Below are 25,757 nucleotides of genomic sequence, written 5' to 3'. Positions count from 1 at the left end.
TCTTATTTATATTCTATATTAGGAACAACTTACTTTTCAATTATTTTTTTTATTTACAGCTACAGGTTTATTTTAGAACATAAACAAAAAAAATTACTTTTTCTTTAAAAATGTGCGAATTCAAATGAGGACATATAAATTATGACGGAATGGAGTAATTAATTTTAAATATCTATTTTATTCGTAAATAAAATATTTATAATTATACAAATATCTATAACTTATTTTTAGATAAAAATCTTAATTTTTTTTTTCTCAGTTTTAAATATTTATGTCTGATGCAAGAATAGAATTTGAGAAGGAAACAAGCTACAAACTAAGCTAAGGTAAGAACTAGGCTAAATTAATCTAAGGATCATTTCATTCGTATCTCCCAAATGAGTACATACAAGGTATTTATACAATGCAAAACTGAACCCTAAACAAACAGAAATGACAATACTACCCTAATAAACTAACTTAGGGTCTTAAAGAAATAGGAATAGAAAATTGGGACTAAAATGTAAAGGATGGAAACTATGAACTCCCTTGGTTCAACTTGCAACAATGTCTAATTTATCCACCTTTCACCTAATTTGTGTCCACAGAGTATATTTTCAGGACTGACATTGTTACTTCATAATGTCTACACCCAGAAAGTAAAAAACTATGGGAATCAAAAACAGATAAGAGTTTTTAATTTAAGATGCCTCCATATCACATTTCTGGAATAAAAAAATGTGTTTTATTGAATTTAAGTGATTAATTATCAAAGTGGTGAGTAGAAAAAATTAATTAATAACCTGAATCAAGTACAAGGCCAATCGAGGTCATTCTGCCTAAAACATTCACTTGAAAATGAATGTCATTTCACAAACTTGTCATTTTTTTTTAGCTTATTCAAATATTATATTCCATATAGTATCTTTTTTTTTCCTGAAGATTATTTCTGGTAAAAAAAATAAATCTTTTTGCGTATCTAAATGAATTTAGTAAAACTGGAATCAGATTCCTCCCCAAAAAAAAAAAAATTAAAAAAATGGAGAACCATCCATTCACGTTTCTTCAATTTGCCATGTCACTATTTAATATGGCCCCACAAAGGCCCACTTTCAGACGAAAAGGCGTGTCATCCACGCGACCGCCATAAGCTCGTATATAAAGGCGCTCTTCACCTTCTTCAACTCTCTCAGCACTTAGCAGCCATTGCCAACAAAGAGTGAAGCAAGAAAAAAATGCAATCTTTGCAGCAGAAGGCGTCGGAATGGAGTGGGGTTGACCCGAATGATGCATTCGCCATTGATGAAACCAATCTCTTTGAAAAACTTGGTCTTCAGACTTTCATCAATCTCTCTACCAATTTCTATAACAGGTTCATCCTTCTAATGATTATGTTAAAAAAGAAATGTTTTTTACTGATGGGTTTTCAGTTTCCTTAAATGGGTATTTAACAAAACTTGTTTTTGGTTGAATTGAATTACTCTTTGTATTTTGGGTTGGGCTTTCTGTTTGTGTGTCAATCTGAAGGTAAATGAGGTTCATGTGTCTTGTTGCTTTTGTGTGTGGTGGGTGGGATTAGTAAGGATTTATGATTCATTGATTATATTGACAATTTGGTTCTCTTTTCTTTTATTTCCTTTTTACTGATTGGTAAGGAAGTTCTGTATGTTTGATTGCTCACTCAACAATTTCTTCTTCTCGAGTAAAGTAGATTACTCTTGCTCTGTGCGCTAGGGAGTCAAGACTATGCTTAGTTCTCATTTATGATGTTTGAGCTGTGTGAGTTCTAGCTAGGAAGCAAGTGCCGCTAAGGGTTGACAGGGCAGCTCAGCTGATGGTACCGAAGTGGGAGGGTCGTAGGAGCTACTAGTACAATGACCAATCTAATCTTTTTTCTCTACTAGTGCATTGACTAGTTATTATAATTACTTTGTAGAAGCACTGAACTGTAATTGTCCTGTTACATTTGCAAAAGAGGTGTTACAGGGATCCTTGATTTGTTGAATCTTTTGTTGTGTTAGTATATCCTTAGACGCTAAGGAAACCGATTAGTGATAGAAGTTACTGTGAATAATATAAGCTGGATTCTGAAATTCTGAATTTTTTATTTAGTTTACTTGTTTGGAATGAAGTTGGTGATTATTGTAATAGTTGGATTTGCCTACTTTTTCTCCTCAGATGGCTTACCCTCATGAGGGAAGATATCTTGTTTTTGTTTTAGAAAACTGAGATTAGACTTTATATTTCACTAATACTTGTTCGAAGTGCTCCTTTGGGTGGTTCAAAAATAAGGTTATTGTGCCCTTTTTTTGAGTGTGTGTGGTTGGTTTTTTGGGGTAGGAGGGTGGGCAAGATCTCTCGAATCTTTGTTGTCAAGGAATCAATTGATGGCTTAAACTTACTGTGGATAAGTTGGCAAAGTTGTCTTCATATTACTTATTTGAAATGGAGGTTGATTGATAGAGTTGTGCACTTTTCTCCTCTATGATAGGAGGTACACAGGTTGCGAATTATGATAGAAGGTTAGTAGATAGTCGAGCATTGTCTTACTTTTCGACGGGATAGGGCTTGATGGTAGTCTAGAGCATCGTGTCTATCGTGATATTAGCCTTATATATGTAGTTTCTGGCTTTTGGTATATGTTATCATCTATTGTTTACTATGGTTAGGTGATCCCACTATGTTGTTGTCACTGTTCCTTGCATGTACTATTAGTTGTCATGTTTTCTTTACTGCCATTTTTCTTTTCCATCATTACTTTGATTTGCTTTACTTGAGCTGAGGGTCTTTCGAAAATAACCTCTCTACATCCACGAGGTAGGGATAAGGTCTGCATTCACTCTACCCTCCGTGAGGTAGGGGTAAGGTTTGCATACACTCTATCCTCCACAGACCCCACTTTGAGAGATTTCACTGGGTATGTTGTTGTTGTAATGGTTTACCTTTCTTTAGGGAAGATATTTGACTCTTGTTTCTGAAATTGAAATTAGGGTGTATGATGATGAGGAAGAGTGGTTTCGGTCAATTTTCTCTAATTCAAGTAAAGAAGATGCCATTAGGAATCAATATGAATTCTTTGTACAGAGAATGGGAGGGCCTCCTTTGTACTCAGAGAGAAAAGGTAAGCAAGTGTTACCTTGATATTTTATTTTATACCCAGTCTTCTACATCCCCAATTTCAATTTGCCAAAGGTAGTTACCTGATATATCCGTCTATTGTGATGCTATTTTATGGCGATCTCAATTCTTGAGATTTAATCTATTTTGTCTCATAAACTTTAAACTGAACCTTCAAATTTTTTTATTGAGATTGGAAAGCATAAAGTTAACTTCTTTGATATCTGCAATAAAGATTATTTGTGACCGAAATAATTTTTTTTTTAATCAAAATGGTTCCCTTTTTATAATATTCTTCAAGGTTTATTTGTCCAGAGCATGTGACGTTGGTAACGTACCACCTTTGTAGGCTAAGTTTTTCTGACTTTTGAGTGTCCACAACATTTTCTTGATTAATCAATCTGAATAAACACCAAGTCCATGTGAAAAGGAATAGTAACAAAGCTGTGGGAGTGATTTGAACTGAGTCCTTCACCATCCTCTTATAAACTTGGCCAACTAGCAATACGACATAGCATTCTCTCTTTACACCAAAATTGCAAATGAAATAAGAAGGATTCTTTGTATTACTGGATGCCACAACCTTTCGAGAATGAAAATTTGTTGGCATTTTAATTAGTTTAGTAGTGGAGAAAGAAACTGTCAGCAAGCTTGCTTTATAAAATCCCATTTGGAGAGTTTAGAGTGCCTTTGTCCTGTTTCCTAAATTTTTGGTGTACTACGGATGTTTAGGATTTATTAATGCTGATCACTTTTCTGGAGTCTTTGACCTTAAAACACTATTTTGATGACTATTCTCATGCCATCTTGGTGCGTTTATGTTACTTGTGATTTCTCAACAGCAAAGTATTACTAAAGGGAAGGAAAAGAATTATAGGATAGGAAAGTTCAAATAAGTATCAGTGTGGAAACATATTGTAATGACTCCTTCTTTCAGAAAACGGAACAGCTTAAGAGTTCTGTAATTATACCATGAAAACTCCTGTTTACGGATGACATGACTGGAGATTCTCAGTCTGTTAATAAGTGTCCACTTCTTGATTTATTGATCAAGTCATTAAACATAAAAGGCTTGATACATAAACAAACACTCAAACTTTGCCTCAGTTGGCAAATAAATGCTTCAACTTTGAGTATGCACATCTAGACACCTCAACTTGCTTTGTCTTCACTGTGTCAGTTGGAACACTCCAACTCCTACTTACAAACTGTTCATCGAGACAACTTCAAAATTTATGAGCCACGTCAGCGTCGGGTATCCACAAGACACAGTTGGGACGAGTTTGGAGTGTTTAGTTGCCAATTGAGATCAAGTTGAAGTGTCTAGATGTGCACTCTCAAAGTTTAAGTGTGTACTTGTCAGCTGAGGCCAAGTTTAAGTGTTTGTTTACCTATTATGCCAACATAAAAGGTAGTTTTTTATGCTAGTTATTTCTCTTATTTTTTTCCAAGGCCATTTTCGCTATTGGGAAGGTTAGGCAGTGTTTTGGAAGATAAAATATCCATCTTCTTTTATTTTGATTTTTTCGTAGAAAAGAAAGGAACAGATGAGAACTTGTATGTTGGATTAATAAGGGAAATATCTTAGGAGGATTGGGCTTAAGTAGATCTCAAGTGGGCCTTTGCCTTTGCTTAGAGAGCCTTTCAGGGAAGGCACCAAAACACTAAGACATGAAGCTTAGCTGAGTTGGCCCTCCTGTGCTGTTTTGAAGAGGATGAAAGTAAATAGTAAAAATAGTTTGAGAAGCTATATATTACTTGTTCTTTTCTAATATGTTATAGATGAAATTTTTAGTGAGTCAGACAGGAAATAAGAAAACATTAAAACTTCACATTTTCATCTTTGCATCCAAACAACAAATTATAATGGTTTTGAAACTTGATTGATGTTGTTCACTTCATGCATTTACTTAATTGCAGTTTCTTTTAACAGTTCTTTCTCCATAGTTAGTGATAAAGTTATTTTCTCTAACATTAGACATATATTTTCATATTTTCTTCTGTGCCCTTCACTAAAATAAGAATTTTAATTGACCTTTGCTCTTAAAACTCCAAAAGTGTTTTCCTACATGTTCAAGTGCAGAAATAATTAGGTCCGGTCATCGAATCATATTTACACTCTACTAGTTTGTCCCTCTTTTAGGTACTATTTACTAACCAGGAGCACTCATGTCCCTATCATCTTTCTCAGCTAGAAGATAGTAACTAGATTTGTTTGGATCCATCCTCATCCCTACTAGTTTTCTTGTTCTTGTCTTAGATCATAAAAAGAAATAGCTATTACCCAATCAACCAAGTTATGAATTAACACATATCTATTGCAAATCAACTATTTCTCCAATCAGCCATTACTACACTGCATTTTTATCTCCACGATGGTGGCTTTGAAGACTTTTGCTAGATCAGTAATGATTGATCTTGTGTCTAATGAAACCTCCTTTGCCACTGTGATAGGCTTGTTAATTGCTTGAAGGTTTTGGTCAGCAGTTTGTGCTATTTGTGTACTAGATTATTCCGTTTTTCTTCGGTATCTGCCAAAACCAGAAAACTTTCCCCACTCTGCTTAACAAATGCTTTCGACCAATTGTGAATCCAGAAAAGAAAAACAAAGAAAGAAAGAGCAGTACTTAAAAATATTGATAAAAATAAGCTTCTTGGGGATGAGTTGGAACTCCTATGGTGAGGACCGTTAGGAAGGCCATCAGCAAATCAACGTCCAACTGCTCAGTGTTTGATATGGTTTTTTTTTTTTGGTAATAAAATGTGAAATATTACCATAACACCAACAAGGAATACAAACTAAGAGCATCTAGTCTTCCTGCTACCTTCTAGGAAGAGTGCAAGAAGAACCTAGACCTCGGAAAAAGAACAAAACCAACAGCCTATTCTAGTTACAAATTCTATCTATCAAGCATGGACATTTGCTTGCTTTTCTTGCACAACTAAACATACTCACTCTTTCTTTCAGTTCTCTTTGAATCTGTGTCACTATACCTCCATTATTTACAATTGTTTGCCTGTATACTTTCCAATTCCTAGCCTGCCAATTATAATATACTAATGCTCCACAAATTGCAGCCATCACTTCTTTTTTGAATTGCCTCCAGTGTCTTCCTTTGATCCATTGTAAACTTTGTTTAAAAACCTTTTGTGGAATGTCAATTCCCATCCATGTTGCTAACGCAGTCCTTGCTTCATTAATCCATTTGCATTCAGCAAACAGATGTTGATCAGTCTCATCCACTCCGTCATCACATAAGCAGCACACTGTGTTCTCTACCTGGATATGCATCCTTTGTAGCCTTTCTTTAGTCAACAACTTGTTTTGATATGCCAACCAACTAATCATTCTCTGTCTTGGTAACATCATGCAATTCCAAATCGGGTCTGCTTCCCTCATTACATTCATGTTCCCCAGTAGAGCGTTATAACTACTAGATACTGAATATTGCCCATTACTAGTCAACCTATACACACCTCTATCATACCAAGTTGACATCATATCTTTAAGGTCATTCAGTCTTCTCCAGTACCAACTGCTGTCTTGTGATGGTTCATGACTCCAAATATCTTCATCTGCTTTCATATAGATTTCATTTACCCATTTCACCCACAGCACATCCTTCTTATTAGCTATTTGCCACAATAATTTCCCCACTGATGCTAAGTTCCACAACTTACATCTTTTTACATTCAACCCTCCATATTTCTTTGGTTTACAAACATTATCCCAAGCCACAAGTGATATCTTTCTGTGTCCCTCTGAGCTTCCCCATAAGAACATTCTGCATTGTTTATCAATATCATCCAATACACTTTGTGGTAGAATGAACACAGCTCCCCAAAAATTATATATGGAAAATAGAACTGCATTGATAATCTGTACTCTTCCAGCATAAGAGAGTTGCCTTGCATAACCACTTTTTATCCTACAAGTTATTTTCTCCACCGATGACATTCCACTTTACTCCAATTCTTTGATGACAGAGGTAGTCCTAGGTATCTTATGGACAGAGAACCCAGAACAAATCCTGTTCCTTTCAAAATCAATTGCTTGGTGCTATCCTCCATACCAGCTAGAAAGATACTAGACTTGTCCATGTTGGCCACAAGTCCAGTTACTTCACTGAAATGCTTTAAAGCTTCCATGATTCTTTTTATAGAATTCATATTACCTTTACAGAACACCATTAAATCATCTGCAAAGATGAGATGAGTATGCTTGCTAGACTTGCACATAGGATGAAATTTGAAATCAGGTACCTCACTCATCTTCCCAAAGAGTCTAGTAAGATATTCCATTACTAGCACAAATAAAAGTGGTGACATAGGATCTCCTTGCCTTAGTCCTCTTCTCCCTTGAAAGTAACCATGACCCTCACCATTTACTTTGATAGTGAACTTGGTGGATGTCACACACCTCATCACTAACTGAGTAAAAGGCTCAGGAAAACCATACCCCTGTAATCGAAACTCCAACCCAAGTTTTCTTCCTGCCATGCCATGAAATGATCTGGAAATGTGATGTCAACATCAATGGTTCTAATACTTTCTTTGAATGATTGGTGGACAAGTTAGTTGGATGTAGAATTTCAAGTTTCTCCTCTACATTATATCTGAAGTGGTCTCATTTCTCTTACTTGATGCTTTTTGTAGTTTGAAAATCTGTAAGGACTTTCTTACTTGGACTTTATGCAGGTCATCCAGCATTAATTGGACGTCATCGTCCATTTCCAGTCACTCATAAGGCTGCTGATAGATGGCTACAACATATGCAACAAGCACTAGACAGCGGTACAGACATTGACGAAGACTCCAAAATTAAAATGAAGAACTTTTTCAGGTACAAGCTAAATCTTATTTGAACTTACCTCAAGTAAATGCACTTGTGCAGTCTGAAAGAATTGCGTACATTTTTTTTGATTTGCTTTTCAGGCACACTGCATTCTTTCTGGTAGCTGGAGATGAGTTAAAGAATCAAAACCAGAGCGTTGCATGTAAGCATGCTGCCAATAAGCCAGCTGCAGAATAAGCTTTTACAAAATGATTGATCATAGAAATAACAATGATGTACTGTGATTGTTGACTTATGATTATCTCATCAATCAAATTTGAGAATGTACCTTCTCAATTATTGAGTCCTACCTTTGGTTATTATTATTATTACCCCACAGTGAAAGCTCATAAACATTAATGTAGCAGGAAGACATTATCATGTGTGTATTTCACGTAGTCACGAGAGAGAGTCGGAACTTACTCCATGATGAATTTCGTTATCTTAGGACAGTTATAGTTATGGTCGTTGTTCATCGGGCTTCCGTGGTTGGTCCTTTATCACCAAATCACCAACTTTCTTAATCCAAAAATATAAATCTCATATAGCAAAATAAATTTGTAAAAAATTGCTATCTCCAAGTTGACATTTCAAGTCTTGATTTTTTCTCTTTCTCCTGGGGAAGGGATGGTTGAGTTTACTGAACTGAAATCTTGGTTGTATATGAGAAGCCAAATTTAAACAACAAAGATCAATTGAATTAAACCAAGCAAAAATAAATAAATTAACTCTTTATTTACAACCACAAAAACTTAAAAGGGGTATTTAATATCCAATCACATTAATCAACATACCTAATAATACTATTAAATAGACCAAATTTTCACTAAAGAAAGACATGAGATAAGAAATCCCGTGTTTCACTAAGCCTTTGAATAGGTGCAGTCCCAACTCCTGAATTCAAGTTGATTCTATTTCGACTCTTCCTCATATTATAACCCAATAAACTCCTTCGTGCGCGAAGATCTAGCATATCTAGCTGAAAAAGACCTATAAAGATTATCAGGTTCTACTCTTCCAACTTCTCCCCCTTCATCAAAATTCTTCATATATGTTTCTTCATCATATACACAAGAAAAACTATTATTATTATTGAAACTTCTCTTCTTGTGCATTTTTATTCTCCTCCAAAAAGCTAGCCACCTTGGTGATGATGATGATAATGAACAAGAAGAAGAAGCATGATCACATGATGATGATTCTCTTTGCATGTAGTTTTTCCCAAGCCTTACACTTTTGCTTCTTGTTTTGTTCCAATTCACTTTCCCAATTATTTGCATTTTTTTTCTCTTTCTCCAATAATCTTCAATTGTAGTTGAGAATATATATATTTGCCTACCATTCAAAAATTTCTTGGCCTTTTATAGTTGGAGAGTACTCTCATGGGATGTTCCCTTCTTTGCCTTTTGATTAGATATAATTAAGCAAATTATAAACTAGTGGTGTGGAAACATTCTTTAAAGATAATTAACAAAAACAATATTACCTAAAATTCTAAACAATATAACTAAATACCATTCAAAAAGGGTACATAACTAACATCCAATTTTTTTTTTTGCGATATTACCTAAAATTCTAGTGGTGTATATAATTCATCCAACTATGTCGATGGTTAATTAAAAGAAATAAATAAATGAATATAAATTATAACTCATTCCATTCACGTTTAGTTGTCTACTGTGATTAAAAAAAACTTTAACTTGTTCACTTCAGTATATTAAAAAAATAAAATTGGTTTTGCCCTTAACATTAGTTGTTCATTTCTAAATCATTTTCCAAATCTAATAAAACTATACGCTAATTAATATGGATATTGTGAGAAAATATGTACTTTATTTATTATTATTTTTAAATAAAATGAAAAAGAGGATATTATATACTGAAATGTAAAAGCAAAAAATCAAAAGTAAAAGTAATGTTGGAAAAAAGAAAAAGAGTGACATTGCTTTTCACTTTTACAGCAACTCTCTCCCGGCAATATTTTTTGTGTTTTAAGGCAGTGGCCATATATAAGTTTTTTGCAAGTGATGTGAATATTTGAACAACTAAAACAAATGAATAAATTGTTATAATAATAGTAAGTGATATATATTATTTTTCATGTTTACACAAAATATTTTATATTTATATACATATTTAAACCACTACTAAAAACTAATTATTTTCGCACTGAAATTCCTACTTAAAAAAATGTTCAGTGATTATCTCCACATATTATTTGACTGAATCAATATGAAAAAAAATTGTTTCATATGGAAGAACTAAGAAGTTTCCCACAATTTCAGTAGGAAGTTGTTTCCTTCATGTATTGTTCAGTTAACTGATTTGGTGAGAAATGAATGAAAAAATTAAATCACGTCCTATAACATAAATTCTCATTGATATTTAATGGGAAAAACCTTTGTTTCTTGTAGTGAACAAGCTATGTCCGCCTACGTTTTAAGATTGTTATACATCTCTTAAGAAAGAAATTTAACAACTTTAATAATAAAATTATTTCTCGCTCAATGTTTCATTTAATTAATACTCCACTAACTAAAACAGTATGTAAATTTGAAGAAAAAAAAGGATAATAAATGACTTCACTTTTATTTTATAAAAAAATACTTAAAAAAATAAATTTTAAAATAATTTCAGTTTCCATCATATCCTATGAATAAGATGTACAAATATTAGTCTTATTGGTAGTCCACCGAGGTATTTTCAAACTATTTGTTAGGTAAGATGTCTTTTTATGATAATAATAATAATTTTATATAACTAGGAAAATGATTACCACATGAGCCTTGTATCTTAGACAAAAAGAATCATAAGGAAAAAGTGACCTTTGATTTTATATTTTAGTTTGTATCACAAAAGTAGGATATTGATGAAGATAAGGGTTTCATGTGACTATGTATTTTTGGTTAATAAAGTGGATAGTATTTTTTTATTTGGTGTCTGATATTATATTTAAATTTAATTAATTTAGATTCGCGCTATGTAGAGTCGTTTTATTCATGAGAAGTGTTTTCTATCAAAAAGAATTTCATACTTAGAATTCGAACTCAAAATCTTTAGTTAAAAGAGAAAAAATCTCATTCACTGCACTATATTTTAATGATAAAGCAGATAGTATTTGATATTATTTCCATTGAAACAAACTTTCTGCCATAAACCATTTGTTGGGTCATTCTATTTCTTTACCTTAAAAAGAGTCGTTAGCTTTGTCATTTTATTATATATACACATCATTCTAATCCAAATTGGCTAGAGAAAAAATAATTCAAATATCATATGTTTAGTATGTGGATAGTAATTCGATACTTAAAACTTCAATAATGGTAACTTTTCTCACACGAGACTCACTTGTTTTTTTTCTTTCTTTAAGGAGTTACATTTAAGCTATGTACAGTGAGACCTCAATACTATAACAATCATTTTCTATAATTACATTAAACCATAACAATTAAGTTTTTTCTTGGAAATCGAATATTCATGTTATGTTATATTATATATAATCTACAACAATATTTCGCTACAAAAATATTCAAAAAAACTAATTTTAACTTTGATGAAGCAAGATTTAAAGGATGCTATAAAATAAGTTATGTCATGATTAGTAGCACTTATTGTCATGATTTAACATTGAAGTGAGTTTCGGTCTCAAAATTTCTTAGTTTTTAAGATGAATACTTTTTTTTCCTCAAAAAAAAAAGTTTATTTTGTATTATTCTCAAAAATATTTTTTTTAGTAAGTTTAGCTTTATCTTGAAAATAGTCAAAAAATAATAATTATGGGAGTTGCATTGTTTTCATGAATCAACTCAAAAATAGTTGAAATATAAAGTTCCAAAGCCAAACTACAACATCATTAAGATAAGGAATATAAGTCTAGCCAAAAGGTAGATACCAAAAAAGAAAAGATACCCGCGACACCACATCTTTAGCTGATTGTTTTAGTGATGGGGTCAGAAATTTTATCAAGGGTCTATTAAAATAAAATAAAATAAAAATTGTATTATTTGAGGTTTGAATCAAAACTTCTCCATTCAAATTGACACTTATTACCACTATGCTAAAGACATAGCTTTTATTAAGAGTGCCCACTTTTAAATATATATATTTTTAAATACAGAATTTAAAATATATATAATGTAATTTTCTAATGAAGGGTGTCCATTAGGTGAGTCCGGAGCCAAAAGGGCAATTTTTTTCTTTCAAAAAACTAAAATGGCACATCAAAAAAAATTTAACCAAAAGAGCAAAATCGCTCCGCTAGGAGCGATTTTCTTCTAACAAAAGTTGTTGTACATTAAAAAAAATAAAAATCGCAGCGATTTTCTCAAAAAAAAAATCTTTTATTCTTTAATAGCAGCGATTTTGGTTATTATTTTATGATACATAATTCAATTTTCCTCATGCTTCAACAATTTTATTGAGTATATTTTCCGTCTTGTTTATCATTTTTATATTATTAATAATTAACAATAGGCATGAAAAACACTGCCCCTGTAGCGATGTGTAAGGAAAAAAAAATTCTGACTTAAAAGCAACGATTTTTAATAAAAAAAAAGAAAAAAAGATTTTAGACAAAATCGCTGCTAGGGTAGCGATTTTTCGTTATTGTGTCAGTGGGAAATCGCTTCGTCAGGAGCGATTTTGCCCTTTTGGTTTTAAAAAAATTTGATGTGCCATTTTAGAATTTTTGACATTTTTTTAACCCTTGTGACTCCGGACTCTCCATTATGTCATGTCATGGATAGCTATAGCTCCGCCCCTGATTTGTCCTCAAACAAATGAGAAAATAACTCAACAACAACTTATATTATCTTCTTTCTATTCCTTCACATGTCATACCATCAACTCCAATTATAATAAATTAATCAAACAACTACTATTTTTTCAATTGGCCAGTAATATAATACTTCAATTCTTTCGTTTTAACAACTTAACAAACCCTTTTTCTTATCAGATGTTTAGTATTAACAAATGTGTATTTACTAAACATTCATGTAAAGAGGAGATATGCTCGGATGAATAAGTGAGGAGATGCGAGAGGTTAGTTATACGGGGTAAAAGGAGGGATAGAGATGGTCAAAGAAGAAATATTGAGGAAAGGTGATAAAACATGATATGATTCAATTTTAGGTTATCAAAGACATAACTCTAGATACGTATTAGAGTAGAAAATTAATAGATAGCATATTGTTGCATTTTCAGGGTCCACACCCATGTACACATCACATGCACACTACCCCAGCACTATCATCACTGCCTGAACGTACTATAAAAAAGAAAATTGATTTTTCCTTTACTAGTTTTACTAAAACTTTTAGTTTTTTTAAAAACATTTTTAGAGGTAAGTGTCAAAAATACACCTAAATTATACTTCTTTTTTTAGTTTCATACTTAAACAATTTAGAGTGTGAGTTTCATACCTAAACTATCATTCATAAGTTTGAAAAACACACCTCTCTCTTTTATATCACTCTCATCATAGTGTGTGTAATACACTCTCTGTTTTACTTAAAAAGATTGTAACATCATACTTCACATAGACAAAACATTTCATCTTGATAAAAATTAAATAAATTAAGTATTAGTTAAAATTAAAAATTAAAAAATTATTATCCCAAAAAAATATTTTTTTATAAAATAAAATGTAAAATATTTTTCTTACTCCACTCCATCACTTCCTCTCACCGTACCCCCACCCTTCCCCTTTTTGGTTTAAATCTCCTTTCTCTAACCCTCCTCTTCCAATTTTTTTCTTGTTTTGTGTTAGATATATGCATATCGAAAATATGTTTTACTTGCCGTTGCAAGACTTTTTTTAAAATAAATTTTTTATTTATGTTATATTCGATACGAAAAAAATTCCTACAAATATATGTACATATCTAACACAAAACGAGAAAAATGTATAAATAAATAAATAAATTATGAGCGAAGGGTTAAATAGGATGGGGTAGAATTTTTATTTTTTTAAAATAAAATAATATCATTTTTTTTGGAGGAATGGGTGTGTGGTTTTTTTTTTTGTGGGGGNGTGGTGAAGTGGGGTAAGAAAAATAATTTAAATTTTATTTTAAAATAAAATAAAATTTGGGGATAGTAATACTTTAATCTTTAATTTTAATTAATATTAATAATTTATTATTTAATTTTTGTCAAGGTGGAATATTTTAGGGAAAATTACGCGGTTAAGCAAACTTATACTACTTAATTACTCATCATAGCTATAGTTTGCTATAATTACCACTCACGACTAACATTATACATTAATTACGCGGGCTGACTTCGAGTTTGTATAATTAGTCACGTTTGTATATGTATAATTCGCCAGAATAGACTAATAGATATGTATAATATACAATTATCTAACCTATATACATATACAATTCACCTCTCTCCCACTCTCTGCCCTCTCTCGCTCGCCTCTCTCCTCCCTCTCTCATTCTCTGCCCTCTCTCTCTCGCCTCTCTCCTCCCTCTCCCAATCTCGCTTGCCATATATACAAATGCATATGTATAATATGCAATTATCTAACTTATATACATATACAATTCACCTCTCTCCCACTCTCTGCCCTCTCTCGCTCGCCTCTCTCCTCCCTCTCCCAATCTCGCTTGTCATATATACAAATGCATATGTATAATATACAATTAGCTAACCTATATACATATACAATTCACCTCTCTCGCTCGCCTCTCTCCTCCCTCTCCCAATCTCGCTTGCCTTATATACAAATACATATGTATAATATACAATTATCTAACCTATATACATATACAATTCACATTTCTCCCACTCTTTGCCCCCTCTCTCTCCCAGTCTCGCTCGCCTCTCTCCTCCCTATAACATATAGCTACAAATTGTAATAATCAAACTATAGTTATGGAGAGTAATTGGACTATTTTTGAGTGGCTATATGTGAAAGTTCCCCAATATTTTATTCATGTGGAATGTCATGTGTCAATGTTTTTTCAAATAAAGGAGAGAGTGCATTACACACCACTAAGGTGTGTTTCTCAAACTAATAAGTGAGTTTAGATATGAAACTCACTCTCTCAATAATTTGAGTATAAAACTAAAAAAAGATAGTTTAGGTATGTATTTAACACTTATCTCAATTTTTTACTATAAATAAGTTTTAAAATAGTATTTTTACTCAAACTTTATTTTTGAGAGAAGTATTGAAGATACTCTTGAACTTGATGCAAATTATTAGTTTTATCTCCGAACTATTGACATTTGTACAACCCTCTACTTGACTAACTAAACTTAAATACACTTCGATATATGCAACATGACATAGCAAATAGTCTCACACTCTTGTAAAAGCACATGACACTTAATAAAAAATCGAGAGAGGTGATGAAAATATCCTAAATTTTGCTAGAATTTAAGGGTGTACTTAAGTTTAGTTAGCTAAGTAAAGGGTTTTTTTTAAGGTAACTATCAATAGTTCAAACATGAAACTAATAATTCACGCCAAATTTAGAGTAAAAAATATTACTATGTGGATAAATTATCCACTGCTGAAATGTCACTCTCCAAATTTTAATATCCAAGAAAAAATTGGAGCACTAGCATACTGCCATATCAACATAGAAGAAAAATGGTATCTTTAGAGCAAAAGGCATCAGAATGGAGTGGAGTTGATCCAAAGGATGCAGTTGCCATTGATGAGATTAATCTCTTTGAAAAACTTGGTCTTCAAACTTTCATCAATCTATCTACCAATTTCTACAACAGGTCCATCCCCAAACCCACCCCAAATATATTACAGTAGTTGTTTTTTGATGTGTGTAAAATTTCTTCAAATTGGTATTCAAGAAAACTCATTAAAGTTTGAGGCTTTTGTTGAATTGAACTTTCTGTTTTATTGGTTTATTTTGGGACGGGAAAGGGAGGTTTATATGTGTTCAAGATATTTGATTCTTTAATTATATTAATTTCTGTGCTATTTCATCAACGAATTAGGTTAGAGTGGAGCGGTAAGTATTGCTTCATACTTGACCAGAGTAATCTCGGGTTTGAGTCTCCTTATATGTAGTCATCTTAGTAAGGAAGCGCATTACCCCCAAATGTATGGTTTCCTAGTGCAAATTCGGATTTAGTCGGGCTCCAGTGTGAATACTGAACACCGAGAGGGAAACCAAAAAAAAAAGAAGGTATCTCACAAATGGAATCTAGAGAGATTAATTAGTTGCATGCGTATCTTACTACTTCTAACTTTTGTGGACATAGAGAGCTTGTTTTTTATAGACCCACGCTCGAAAGAGTGGACTTTTAAGTTATTATATTTCTAAAAGAACAGAGTTAATTTATTTGCTACATTATATTACTATCTATTTTTTGTTATCCTTGATGAGGGTAGAAATTTGACTCTTGTTTTTGGAATTGAAATTAGGGTGTATGATGATGAGGAAGAGTGGTTTCGATCAATTTTCTCGAATTCAAATAAAGAAGAAGCCATTAGGAATCAGTATGAGTTCTTTGTGCAAAGAATGGGAGGGCCTAATTTGTACTCACAGAGGAAAGGTAATGAAGAGTTCTCTTAAGACCTTGTTTGTACACTTCTCAAGTTCTAGGTTATATATATCAGTGTCAATTGTAAACTTATCCTTTTATAATCGAGAAATCTTTGAGGGTTAGTACTGTATGATTCGAAAATGGACTCTCCCTTCTATCCTTATTCAGTTAAATATCTGGTTTTTGTCGATGGCTGAATCTGAACCGGTGACACGTAATTAATCCACACATCATATGTTGTGCTCTTATCACTGGACCAAAGCCCTGGCCCCTGGGGCTATGGTATCCTTCAAGTTTAGTAGATTATTTGCAAAGGAAATGAAGCATTTTCTCCAAATGGTTCCCATTTTATAGTATCTTCAAGGTTTATGTTGAACAGAACTAGTGTTATTAGCACCACACTGTCTGTTGAACAACACTAAGGGGTCGTTTTGTTGTTGGTTAGGAAGTGAATTATATTCATGTATTAAATTAGTTCCACATTTGGTAGCATTTTAGTTGTTATGTATAAAATTCAGCACATCAAGTACGACATGTTGTTATCAGTTTACAATCCCGCATAACTGTTACATGTATAAGTTATTAGGGAATCTATATGTATTATTTTACTAAATCTTGCATAACTAATCTTTACATAACTAATACCTGTATAATTCTAACCAACAACGAAACGATACCTAAGTTCTGATCCCTTTTATTGTGTCTGGAACATTTCAAGAAAGAAAATTAGTTAGCTTTTTAATTAGTTGTGCAACAGAGAAAGAAACTGTCAGCAAGATAGCTTGAGAAACTTTCATTTGTAGTGTTTATTTGAACTTTGTGCAGGCCATACAGCATTGATTGGACGCCACCGCACGTTTCCTGTAACTCATAAGGCTGCAGAGAGATGGTTACACCATATGCAACAAGCATTAGACAGTGCAGCAGATATTGATGAAGATTCCAAAACTAAAATGATCAACTTTTTTAGGTATATATAAGCTAATGTCATCTGAACTATATATGCACATAGTTGATTCGCCTTTGTAACGTTACATTTTGTTTGATTTTCAGGCACACTGCATTCTTTTTGGTAGCTGGAGTTGAGTTGAAGAATCAAAACAAAGGAACAGGATGTAAGAATTGCAGCCACCACCACTAAGCAAGTTGATGAGTTTAGTTGACTATATTGATATAAGAATTATGCCTCAATCGCAAATCAGTTGGGATTGACTATATGAATCCTGACTGTTTATGTTATCGCTCCTTGTGAGTACATGATATGTAATAATGATTAGATTATAAAATCCTTTGGGGAATTACTTCAGTCTGCAATTTTTGTGAAAATTTCAAGTCATTGGAACACCTTATAGTAATGGCTTGCATCCATTTAAATTGTTTAATGTGAAAACAAATACACTATTGGAGGGGGTCTTTGGTAAAGAGGCTAACTTATTCATATATTAATTTTTGTACAAGTTATACAAGATTTGGTAGCTACTTAAGAAGTAAGTTTGAACAAAACTTTTCTTCTGAGCTCACAAAATTCACTTGTATGTATCTAAGAAATTTAATCTCATTATGGAAAATGGTCATTTGTTTAAGTTTAACACAATTAAGATTTAATTGTTTTTCGATAAATACATTTTTTCGTTAAACTTTTCTACACATTTATCAGATATACTTGATAAATTGACAAAGTCAATATCTTAATATCATCGATCTTTTACATGTATCTAGATAAATAATACAAATACAAATACAAATCACATAATTAGTTTTAAAATCGTCTTTGATCTGAATTTCCAATTTTTGCAAAATTGTGTCATCAAAAGAAACGGAAATGGAACCACTCTAAATATCAGAGCCAGGTTTCGATCCTGGGACCTGTGGTGGGTTATGGGCCCACCACGCTTCCGCTGCGCCACTCTGATTTGTTGTTATAGTTACATCAATTAACTTTAATAATGGTTTTACATGATATAACTCCTCCAGTCCAGTACTATTATGTAATTATCTTTAATGAAGCCGTTGGAGAACTTTTAGGTGAAAGTTTACATTAGTATTCCTCTTTGATATCCGCATTGAAGCCCCTCGGATTCGCACACTGTACAAAAAGAGATTCATAAAATATGACTGAAATCTATATTGAAGCCCGACTAATTTGGATTCGCGCACATCATATCAAGTATGATAAATATCGTATTAGAACTCGGCTAATCCGAATGTACACGTATTAGAACTTGACTAATTCAAATGTACACATATCTATATTAGAACTCGACTAATCCGAGAGATTCGTAAATATGACTGCTGGTTCGGGAACAGATACGAGTTTTGCAAGGTGGGACCCGCATAACTGAAGTGAACACGCATTTGTAATGTATGTATACATACACCAGCCCCCTTCCATTCGACCAATCTCAAATTAGTTTAAAGTATATATCATCTTATATACACCATCAGGAAAAATATCTACAAGTTTTCCTTTTAAATGTAAAATTTGTAATGTTCAAAACATAATTTTATAAGTAAACATCATTAAAACTTAAAAATAAGTCACTTTGCCTGCTTCAATAGGTAAAGATGACTTGACTATGTAAGAATTTTGTACTGACTCTCCATACAACTTAAACTCAAAATGACTACATTTCAAATATTATGCACAAAAAGATTGCAAGTGCTCAAATGGGACTATTCCATATGTTGAGACTCCAAGAAACATCAGTAACAATCAAATATTTGCTGCTGTTCATGAGGTCGATAAACAAATCAAGATGCCGCTTTTCATACAATACATGGCAAAACATCAGCAATACTTAAAACATTATCCAGGAATAACTTACATTTCACATTTACTAGTTACTACAAAATATCACAACAACATCAAAAAGGGGCAAAGAAAGGAGAGCCTAAGACCCTTGTGAACTCCCATTTGAGTGCTGTGACTGTACGATCAATCTTAATCGACCATAAGCCTCCAGACATGCATAAGAATACTCCGACATGACTCGGAATAGTTCAGGCAACCGGATCTTGAGACTCCCTAATGACTTCTCCCTAACTTGAATACATAGCCTCTGGTGAGCTTCTGTCTCCTCATCCAACCTCTTCTTCAGTGTGTCCACAAGCAACTGCTTTTCCACAACAGGATCTTTTGGGTTGGACTCTGTAGCTCTATCGGTATCTGTCATATCGGGTGGAGTTCTACGTTGCATATACTTTTGGTACCAATCTTCAAATGCTTGCCTTTTGCGTATGTACTCTTTCTTAGTTTCCTCACACTTATCCTTCAGCTTCATCTCTTCCTCCTGATGAATAATGATGGTCCTTATCACTGCTTCAAAGGAAGCAATGGCACTTCTGGCAAGCTCATCAGGCAGCTTCTCAAGAAGTTCCTGCCAGGAGTGGAGAAGGGCTTGAATTGGGGGACTCTGTGCTCGAGGAGGCGACGAGATCTTTTCTTTTAGGCTGCTTTCAATGGGTATGAGATTTAGCTTCAACCAGCTGTGGAGTGTTTGGATGTATAGCTTTTGATTTTTCACAAGGTTGTCAAAATGATCATGCCATTCCTTGATAACATTACCAAGCTGGATCGTACGTTCATGATGGTGTTTGCTTGTTTCCAAGGGGAACCCGGAGATTTCAATGGCTTTGAGATCAGTAGCCAACTGCAGCTGGTTCTTGTGATGACTAAACATGAATTCCCACATGCTAACCATCCTGCAAAGCAAAAGCAAAAGCTGATACTTGGCGTGACCCTTTATATCATTACCAAATATTATGTACTACTAGGCAGGATTTATACAAATCCATAGTCCCAGCAAAGCAGCTACACAGAAGAAGAAATAACATTTAAAACCAAGTGACCCTTCAGGAAACATATATACAAAAAGATACATGGATATATATAGAGCACCAAGAAACTACTAATTTAAACAAATTGGTACTTCTTGTGCTTGTGTCTAGGGTGTGTTTGGTAGGAAGGAAAATGTTTTTCTTGGAAAATAAGTTGGTTTATAACTTATTTTTTCATATTTGGTTGATGAGTGGAAAATATATAATGATTAGAGAATGAAACTAAGTTGCTCGGACTCAGGTGCAGGTGTTCGATACGGGTGCAGATCTAGAGGTCGAATCATTCATGATCTAGTTTTTAAGATTCGGGGATATGGATCCATGTATGGATACGGGTGCGGGGATTCGCCTAAAAATAATTAAAATATCTAAAAATAGAGCTATAAAACCTATATTATGAGATATCATGTGGAGAACTTGAGGAGAATCATGGAAGGAGATTAAAGGAAAAGGAGTGACATAGAAATTTCTATATAAAAGGTATTTCATTTTCTTCAATTTCACCTTAGCTTTTGTATTGATTATAGGAATCATTAAAATTGTCCAAACTTTCCCATCGATTTTGGTCAAAGTACCCAAAATACGTTGAGCAAATTGGACACAAAACCCACACTCACAACCATGTCATGTCGACACGGGTGCGGCACCAAACATGAAGAGTCCGAGCAAACTTAGGAATGAAAAACACTTTTTTGAAAATATCTTTTATTTTTTGGCTAGAGAGTAGAAAATACATTTTAGGAAAATAGTTTCAGAACTGAAAACCAACCCTCATTACCGATCCTGCACCCGACCCTGACAACCGATCCAACACCTGACCCTTACTCCCGACACCGGACATGACATTTGAACTGGGACATGACTTGACCATGACCCAAATGGAGACCTAATCCCGACTCCCATCCCGAGACCCGATATTCGCACTGGAATATGATCCCGACACCCGAACTTGACCTTGACTTAAGACCAGACTCAGACTCTCGATCCCTACATCCGACTCAAGATCAAACTTTTGAATCAAAATCCGACCTCGACACACAATCCAAGAGTTGACCCCGACCCGACCCCAACTCCCAACCCAACATCTGATTCAGGATCCAACTTTTGACTTGACACCCGACCCAAACCCTGACACTCAACCCGAGATCCAACCCCAACCTCAATCTGACACCTGATATCAACACCTGACCCCAACCTGAGACCTGACCTTGACCCCGACCTCAACCTTGACCTGAGACTTGACCCTATCTGTGACACCCAACCCCAACCCCCGACATCGACACACGAGTGGAGACCCGACCCCGACTCGAGACCTGACCCTGACTATGACACCCGACCCGAGACTCGACCCCGACTCTGACCTTGACATGAGACTTGACCCCAACCTTGACCCGAGAATCGACACCAACTCTCAACCCCAACATTCGTTGTACCGGTATCTTCCCCGAGATCCGACCCCGATACCCAACTCAAAACCCCATCCCAACCCCGATACTTGAATTGGAATACGACCTTTAATCCTAACTCAAGATTTGACCCCATATAAATTTGAAACTAAGGAGTTGGGTCTCAAATCGAGTTCGAGAGTCGTGTCTCGAATTGAGAATCACGAGTCGAATCTAGGATTAGTATTGAGAAACGATACCCGAGACTTAAGTTAGGATGGAAAGTTGAGGTGTGAGATTGAAAATGATTTTGGAAAATGTTTTCCTTACTTTTTTTATGAAAGTCATTTTCCTTAAATTTGAGAAAAATAAGTTGATTTGGAAAACATTTTCCTTCATACCAACCCACCCAAAATTTGGAACACACAGATGATAGGAAATCCGTTTGTTTCATAAAATCAGTAGACAGCATCACAGATGCCCTAGAAAGGATATGTATGCTAATGTAGATTACTCATCATTGAGGACAAAAGGAGAAGACCGCCTGCTAAAATATCAAAAAGTAAATACCTAAACCTATGCTACTTGATTGCCAAACTTCTGAAAATATGCATAACAATGCATTTACACGGGTTTTAAGCTAAAAGAAAGAAAAAGAAAGAAGGAATCATAAGCTTTAAAAAGAATCTTATTTACTAGGCTGAACGCTAGGGGAGAATTATGCATAAAGCAAAACCAAATGAATCAATTTTACTAATATGAGGCAGATCAAGGACTCTCACATACTAATACTGGTTCTACAGTAATGCACAAATTGAACTGTTGTTCTTCAATAATGAACTTTCAGAGATTCATAAATGAATTGGTGGACCAATCACAAACAGCAGAAAAGAAGATATTTCCAAATGTTCCATGTCAAACAGGTCCAGATAGATAGATATACAACTTATTGCTTGTGGCAGGAAACTTCAAGATTACTTCTAATTTCTATTCCATTCAATTAGCGAAATCATCAATCATTTGTGTTTATATCTTACAATGCCTACATAAAATCGTGCTCCATAACGTCTAAAGTCAATTACAACTCCACTTGTGGTCCACCCGAGAAAGACCTCGGTTCCAAGCACATGTACCTTGGATTTGAACTCATAGTTCTCTACCCACTTCATTGACCACTAGGCCACACCCTTGGGTGCTATTATTTTTGTTTTGCATCATATTGGCCTGAGATGAGTTCATTTAGACAGAGTAACAAGGTCACTCAGAAATCATACAGCGGACCTCAACTTATTTGGGATTGAGGCATAGTTGTTATTGTTATCTGCCTAAATTACAGTGTTTTTATCTGCAGAAGGCCTCAAAAATCCATGGCATGCGCCTATAATTCATATATCACGTGCTAAGCTCTTACCACTAGACCACCCCCGCCATTCTTGAATTGATATTAGAAGGTATACACATTTTAACTCGCATTTGAATGCCACTATCAAGTCAAACAAGCAGAAGAGGAGAGGAACATCAAGGTTCGAGACCATTGGTGTTGACCAAGAAATAAGAATAAGAGATGCGGGCAGTTCAATGACTTGGCCTCTTTTTTTCTTTCTTATATGTTTTGAAGTTGAAGTGTCCTTCACTCCTTAATTAAATCACATGCTTGCTTCTTTTTCAGGATCAAACGGTCGGGAGAAACTAGTGTGAGGTGTTCTGGTAACACGGATGTCATTTTAAAGCCAGAAATACTTGAGGACTGTCTGACAAATGTTTAGTCAAATTTTGATGGGTAGAGTTATCATAATATACAATTTGGACAGTGAGAATTCTTACTGCCAGGAGTTTCTTCGATCTTCAAAAGACTAATTTTGTAAGTTTTACTTTGAATATCTCACTAATTTTGTGATTAAGGCATAGTAGTAGTAGTTGTTGCATACCATCGACTCGTAAGAATTTATAAAAAAAAAATTACAATTGTTGAAGTGTGTGACAATCTCATCTAAAAGCTTAAGCTGTTAGCGAGATCACACTTTTTATTATTTAATTATATTCTCAACACACCCCCTCACGTGCAAGCCTGATTTTTTTTTTCATGAGCCAAGCACGTGGAAATTCTTTTTAATATGGGTGGCGGTGAGATTCGATCTCATTTTTTTTCATGAGCCAAGCACATGGAAATTCTTTTTAATATGGGTGGCGGTGAGATTTGATCTCAGGACCTCTGCCTGCTCTGATACCATGTTGAAGTGTGTGACCATCTCATCTAAAAGCTTAAGCTGTTTGAGAGAGCACACTTTTTATTATTTAATTATATTCTCAACAACAAGTAAATCTAGTCATAAGAATTTGTCATAGGAGCTTAGTTTGTAAGACCATTGTTCCTCTGAGGAAGACTAACAGAGCAAACTGCTGCTTAATAATATCAAAACCATTATTAAGCAGAGGTGCTAATGTATCTAGCACCGAACAATTTATGGAGTTTATTGTTCCCTTATCTTAGATTGACTAACTGTAAAGGAACTACCTTTTCTTTATATCGGTTTTCTTTTGTCAATTTTTCTTTCATTGTAAGATGTAACTATGCATCTTCTTGATGCTCTTTTGTGAATGAAATACCTTACTCTATCAACAAAAAATATATATCAGAACCATTAACCAATATTGTGATAAAATAGGACGACAAGCATCAAAATGTAGGAAAAGCACTTTTAAATTATCACTCAAGTGTAAGGTTTCACTTAAAAGAAAGCTTTTCAAATGGTTGGTGACCATCCAGGTGTTTCACTTAAAAGACAATTCTAAATTAGATGTTTTACACCTCTAAGACACTCCCCAAAAGAGATGAGTAAGCACACAGGATATAAATCCGCACCTAGCTCCATGCCTTTCTTTCATTTTAACATAAGAATATTTGCCTTTCCCATCATAACATAGGATAAATACTGGCATGCTGAAAAAGATCAACCCCAATATTACACAACGTCTGTTAAACAACAGCAGTTTCCAAAGACTTAAAACATAGAAGACTGACCTTTAAATCAGGTATAGTAGCAACAGCTTCTAGATGCAATAATTTGTGGTAAAGAAAATTTAGATACGATGGTAGTTGGAAGATTACACATGAGAATGTCCCTAGTGGACCAGAAAGAATGGCCACTAGGAACACATACATTAAAATGTAATCTTCATTATGAGGAACGGTTAGGAACATGAGAACTTACCCTTGAACAAGAGCAGCCAGCTTAGGGTAAAGCTGCTTGTCACGAATGTCGTTTACTTCACTAACAGTCGAATCCAATGACTGCATGTCAACTATATATCGCGTATGCAAATGGCTAACAGCAGCCTTTGTCTTCTCCAGTGATTCCAAGGTAGCATTCCGTTTCTTCAGCTTGTTTAGCAAGGCAACTTTCCTCTGATATTCATGTTTTATAAGCTCACCAGCCTATTGAAATCAACAAAATAACACTTTCATAAACCATCAGCTTTTTGGACAATAGGAACAATATGCCATTAATGAAGGTCAATGACATGACACTAGACAGACAGACACCAAAAAGCTGTATAGCAACTTCAATTCAAAAGGAAGGATAAGCTACAGAGAGAACAGAATGGAATTGGAGTTGCAGAATGCAACTAGGCATGCCAGAGTAGCTTAGACAATGACACAATGATAATGGTGTTTTAAACAGACATTTAGACAAACTAGGATTTGGAAAATTAGGGGGCAGTCGCGAAGTACAAATGATTAATGTATAAAACTGCATAGATATCAAGTTTTTTGAGTTTGCCACAACTTAAAGAGACTGGGTGAATGCACCAGCCACCTCCTCTTCCAGCATCTTTAACTAGATGGAGATAGCAGGGTTGAATTTTCTACCAGATATACTCCGAGCGGGATCTAATTCACACGTTTCATTTGCTACATGCTTTCTAGTAATTCTCTTTCAATTTCTATTTAAGAAGTTCCCTTAATGGAAAAGTATGTCGAAGTTGACGCGCATTGATGTCTGAAATTACCCAAAGGGTGAGGGAATAATAGGGGCTATACTCCAAGGTTAGCACGAGTAGGATCTGATATGCAACAGAGGATC

At 34.2% G+C, this 25,757-nt stretch overlaps 2 protein-coding genes across 4 annotated transcripts; one reads left to right on the top strand and one right to left on the bottom strand.

Moving 5' to 3' along the window:
- The first annotated feature begins 1,151 nt into the window (after positions 1-1,151).
- On the top strand, positions 1,152-17,901 carry LOC125842270 (two-on-two hemoglobin-3). 3 transcript variants are annotated; one of them, XM_049521541.1, is made up of 4 exons: positions 1,152-1,351; positions 16,329-16,459; positions 17,276-17,420; positions 17,504-17,901. In XM_049521541.1, exons 1-4 carry the CDS (start codon positions 1,215-1,217, stop codon positions 17,589-17,591), a joined length of 501 nt encoding a protein of 166 aa, XP_049377498.1. In that variant the 5' UTR covers positions 1,152-1,214; the 3' UTR covers positions 17,592-17,901. The 3 variants fall into 3 exon arrangements, with proteins under 3 accessions (XP_049377498.1, XP_049377496.1, XP_049377497.1); XM_049521539.1 differs by lacking the exons at positions 16,329-16,459; positions 17,276-17,420; positions 17,504-17,901 and adding exons at positions 2,970-3,100; positions 7,795-7,939; positions 8,032-8,319 and having other exon boundaries at positions 1,155-1,351; XM_049521540.1 differs by lacking the exon at positions 1,152-1,351 and adding an exon at positions 15,459-15,670.
- A 1,258-nt stretch (positions 17,902-19,159) lies between these two features.
- LOC125842370 (protein ALTERED PHOSPHATE STARVATION RESPONSE 1) lies at positions 19,160-25,129 on the bottom strand. The gene is made up of 2 exons (XM_049521649.1): positions 24,885-25,129; positions 19,160-20,152 (listed from the first exon to the last, which is right to left on the bottom strand). Exons 1-2 carry the CDS (start codon positions 24,968-24,970, stop codon positions 19,342-19,344), a joined length of 897 nt encoding a protein of 298 aa, XP_049377606.1. The 5' UTR covers positions 24,971-25,129; the 3' UTR covers positions 19,160-19,341.
- Between the last annotated feature and the right edge of the window lie 628 nt (positions 25,130-25,757).

This window comes from Solanum stenotomum, chromosome 10 (assembly GCF_019186545.1).
Source record: "Solanum stenotomum isolate F172 chromosome 10, ASM1918654v1, whole genome shotgun sequence".
Lineage (NCBI taxonomy): Eukaryota > Viridiplantae > Streptophyta > Magnoliopsida > Solanales > Solanaceae > Solanum > Solanum stenotomum.
Note: the sequence above shows the minus strand (reverse complement) of the source record. Positions and strands in the feature narration are given on the sequence as shown.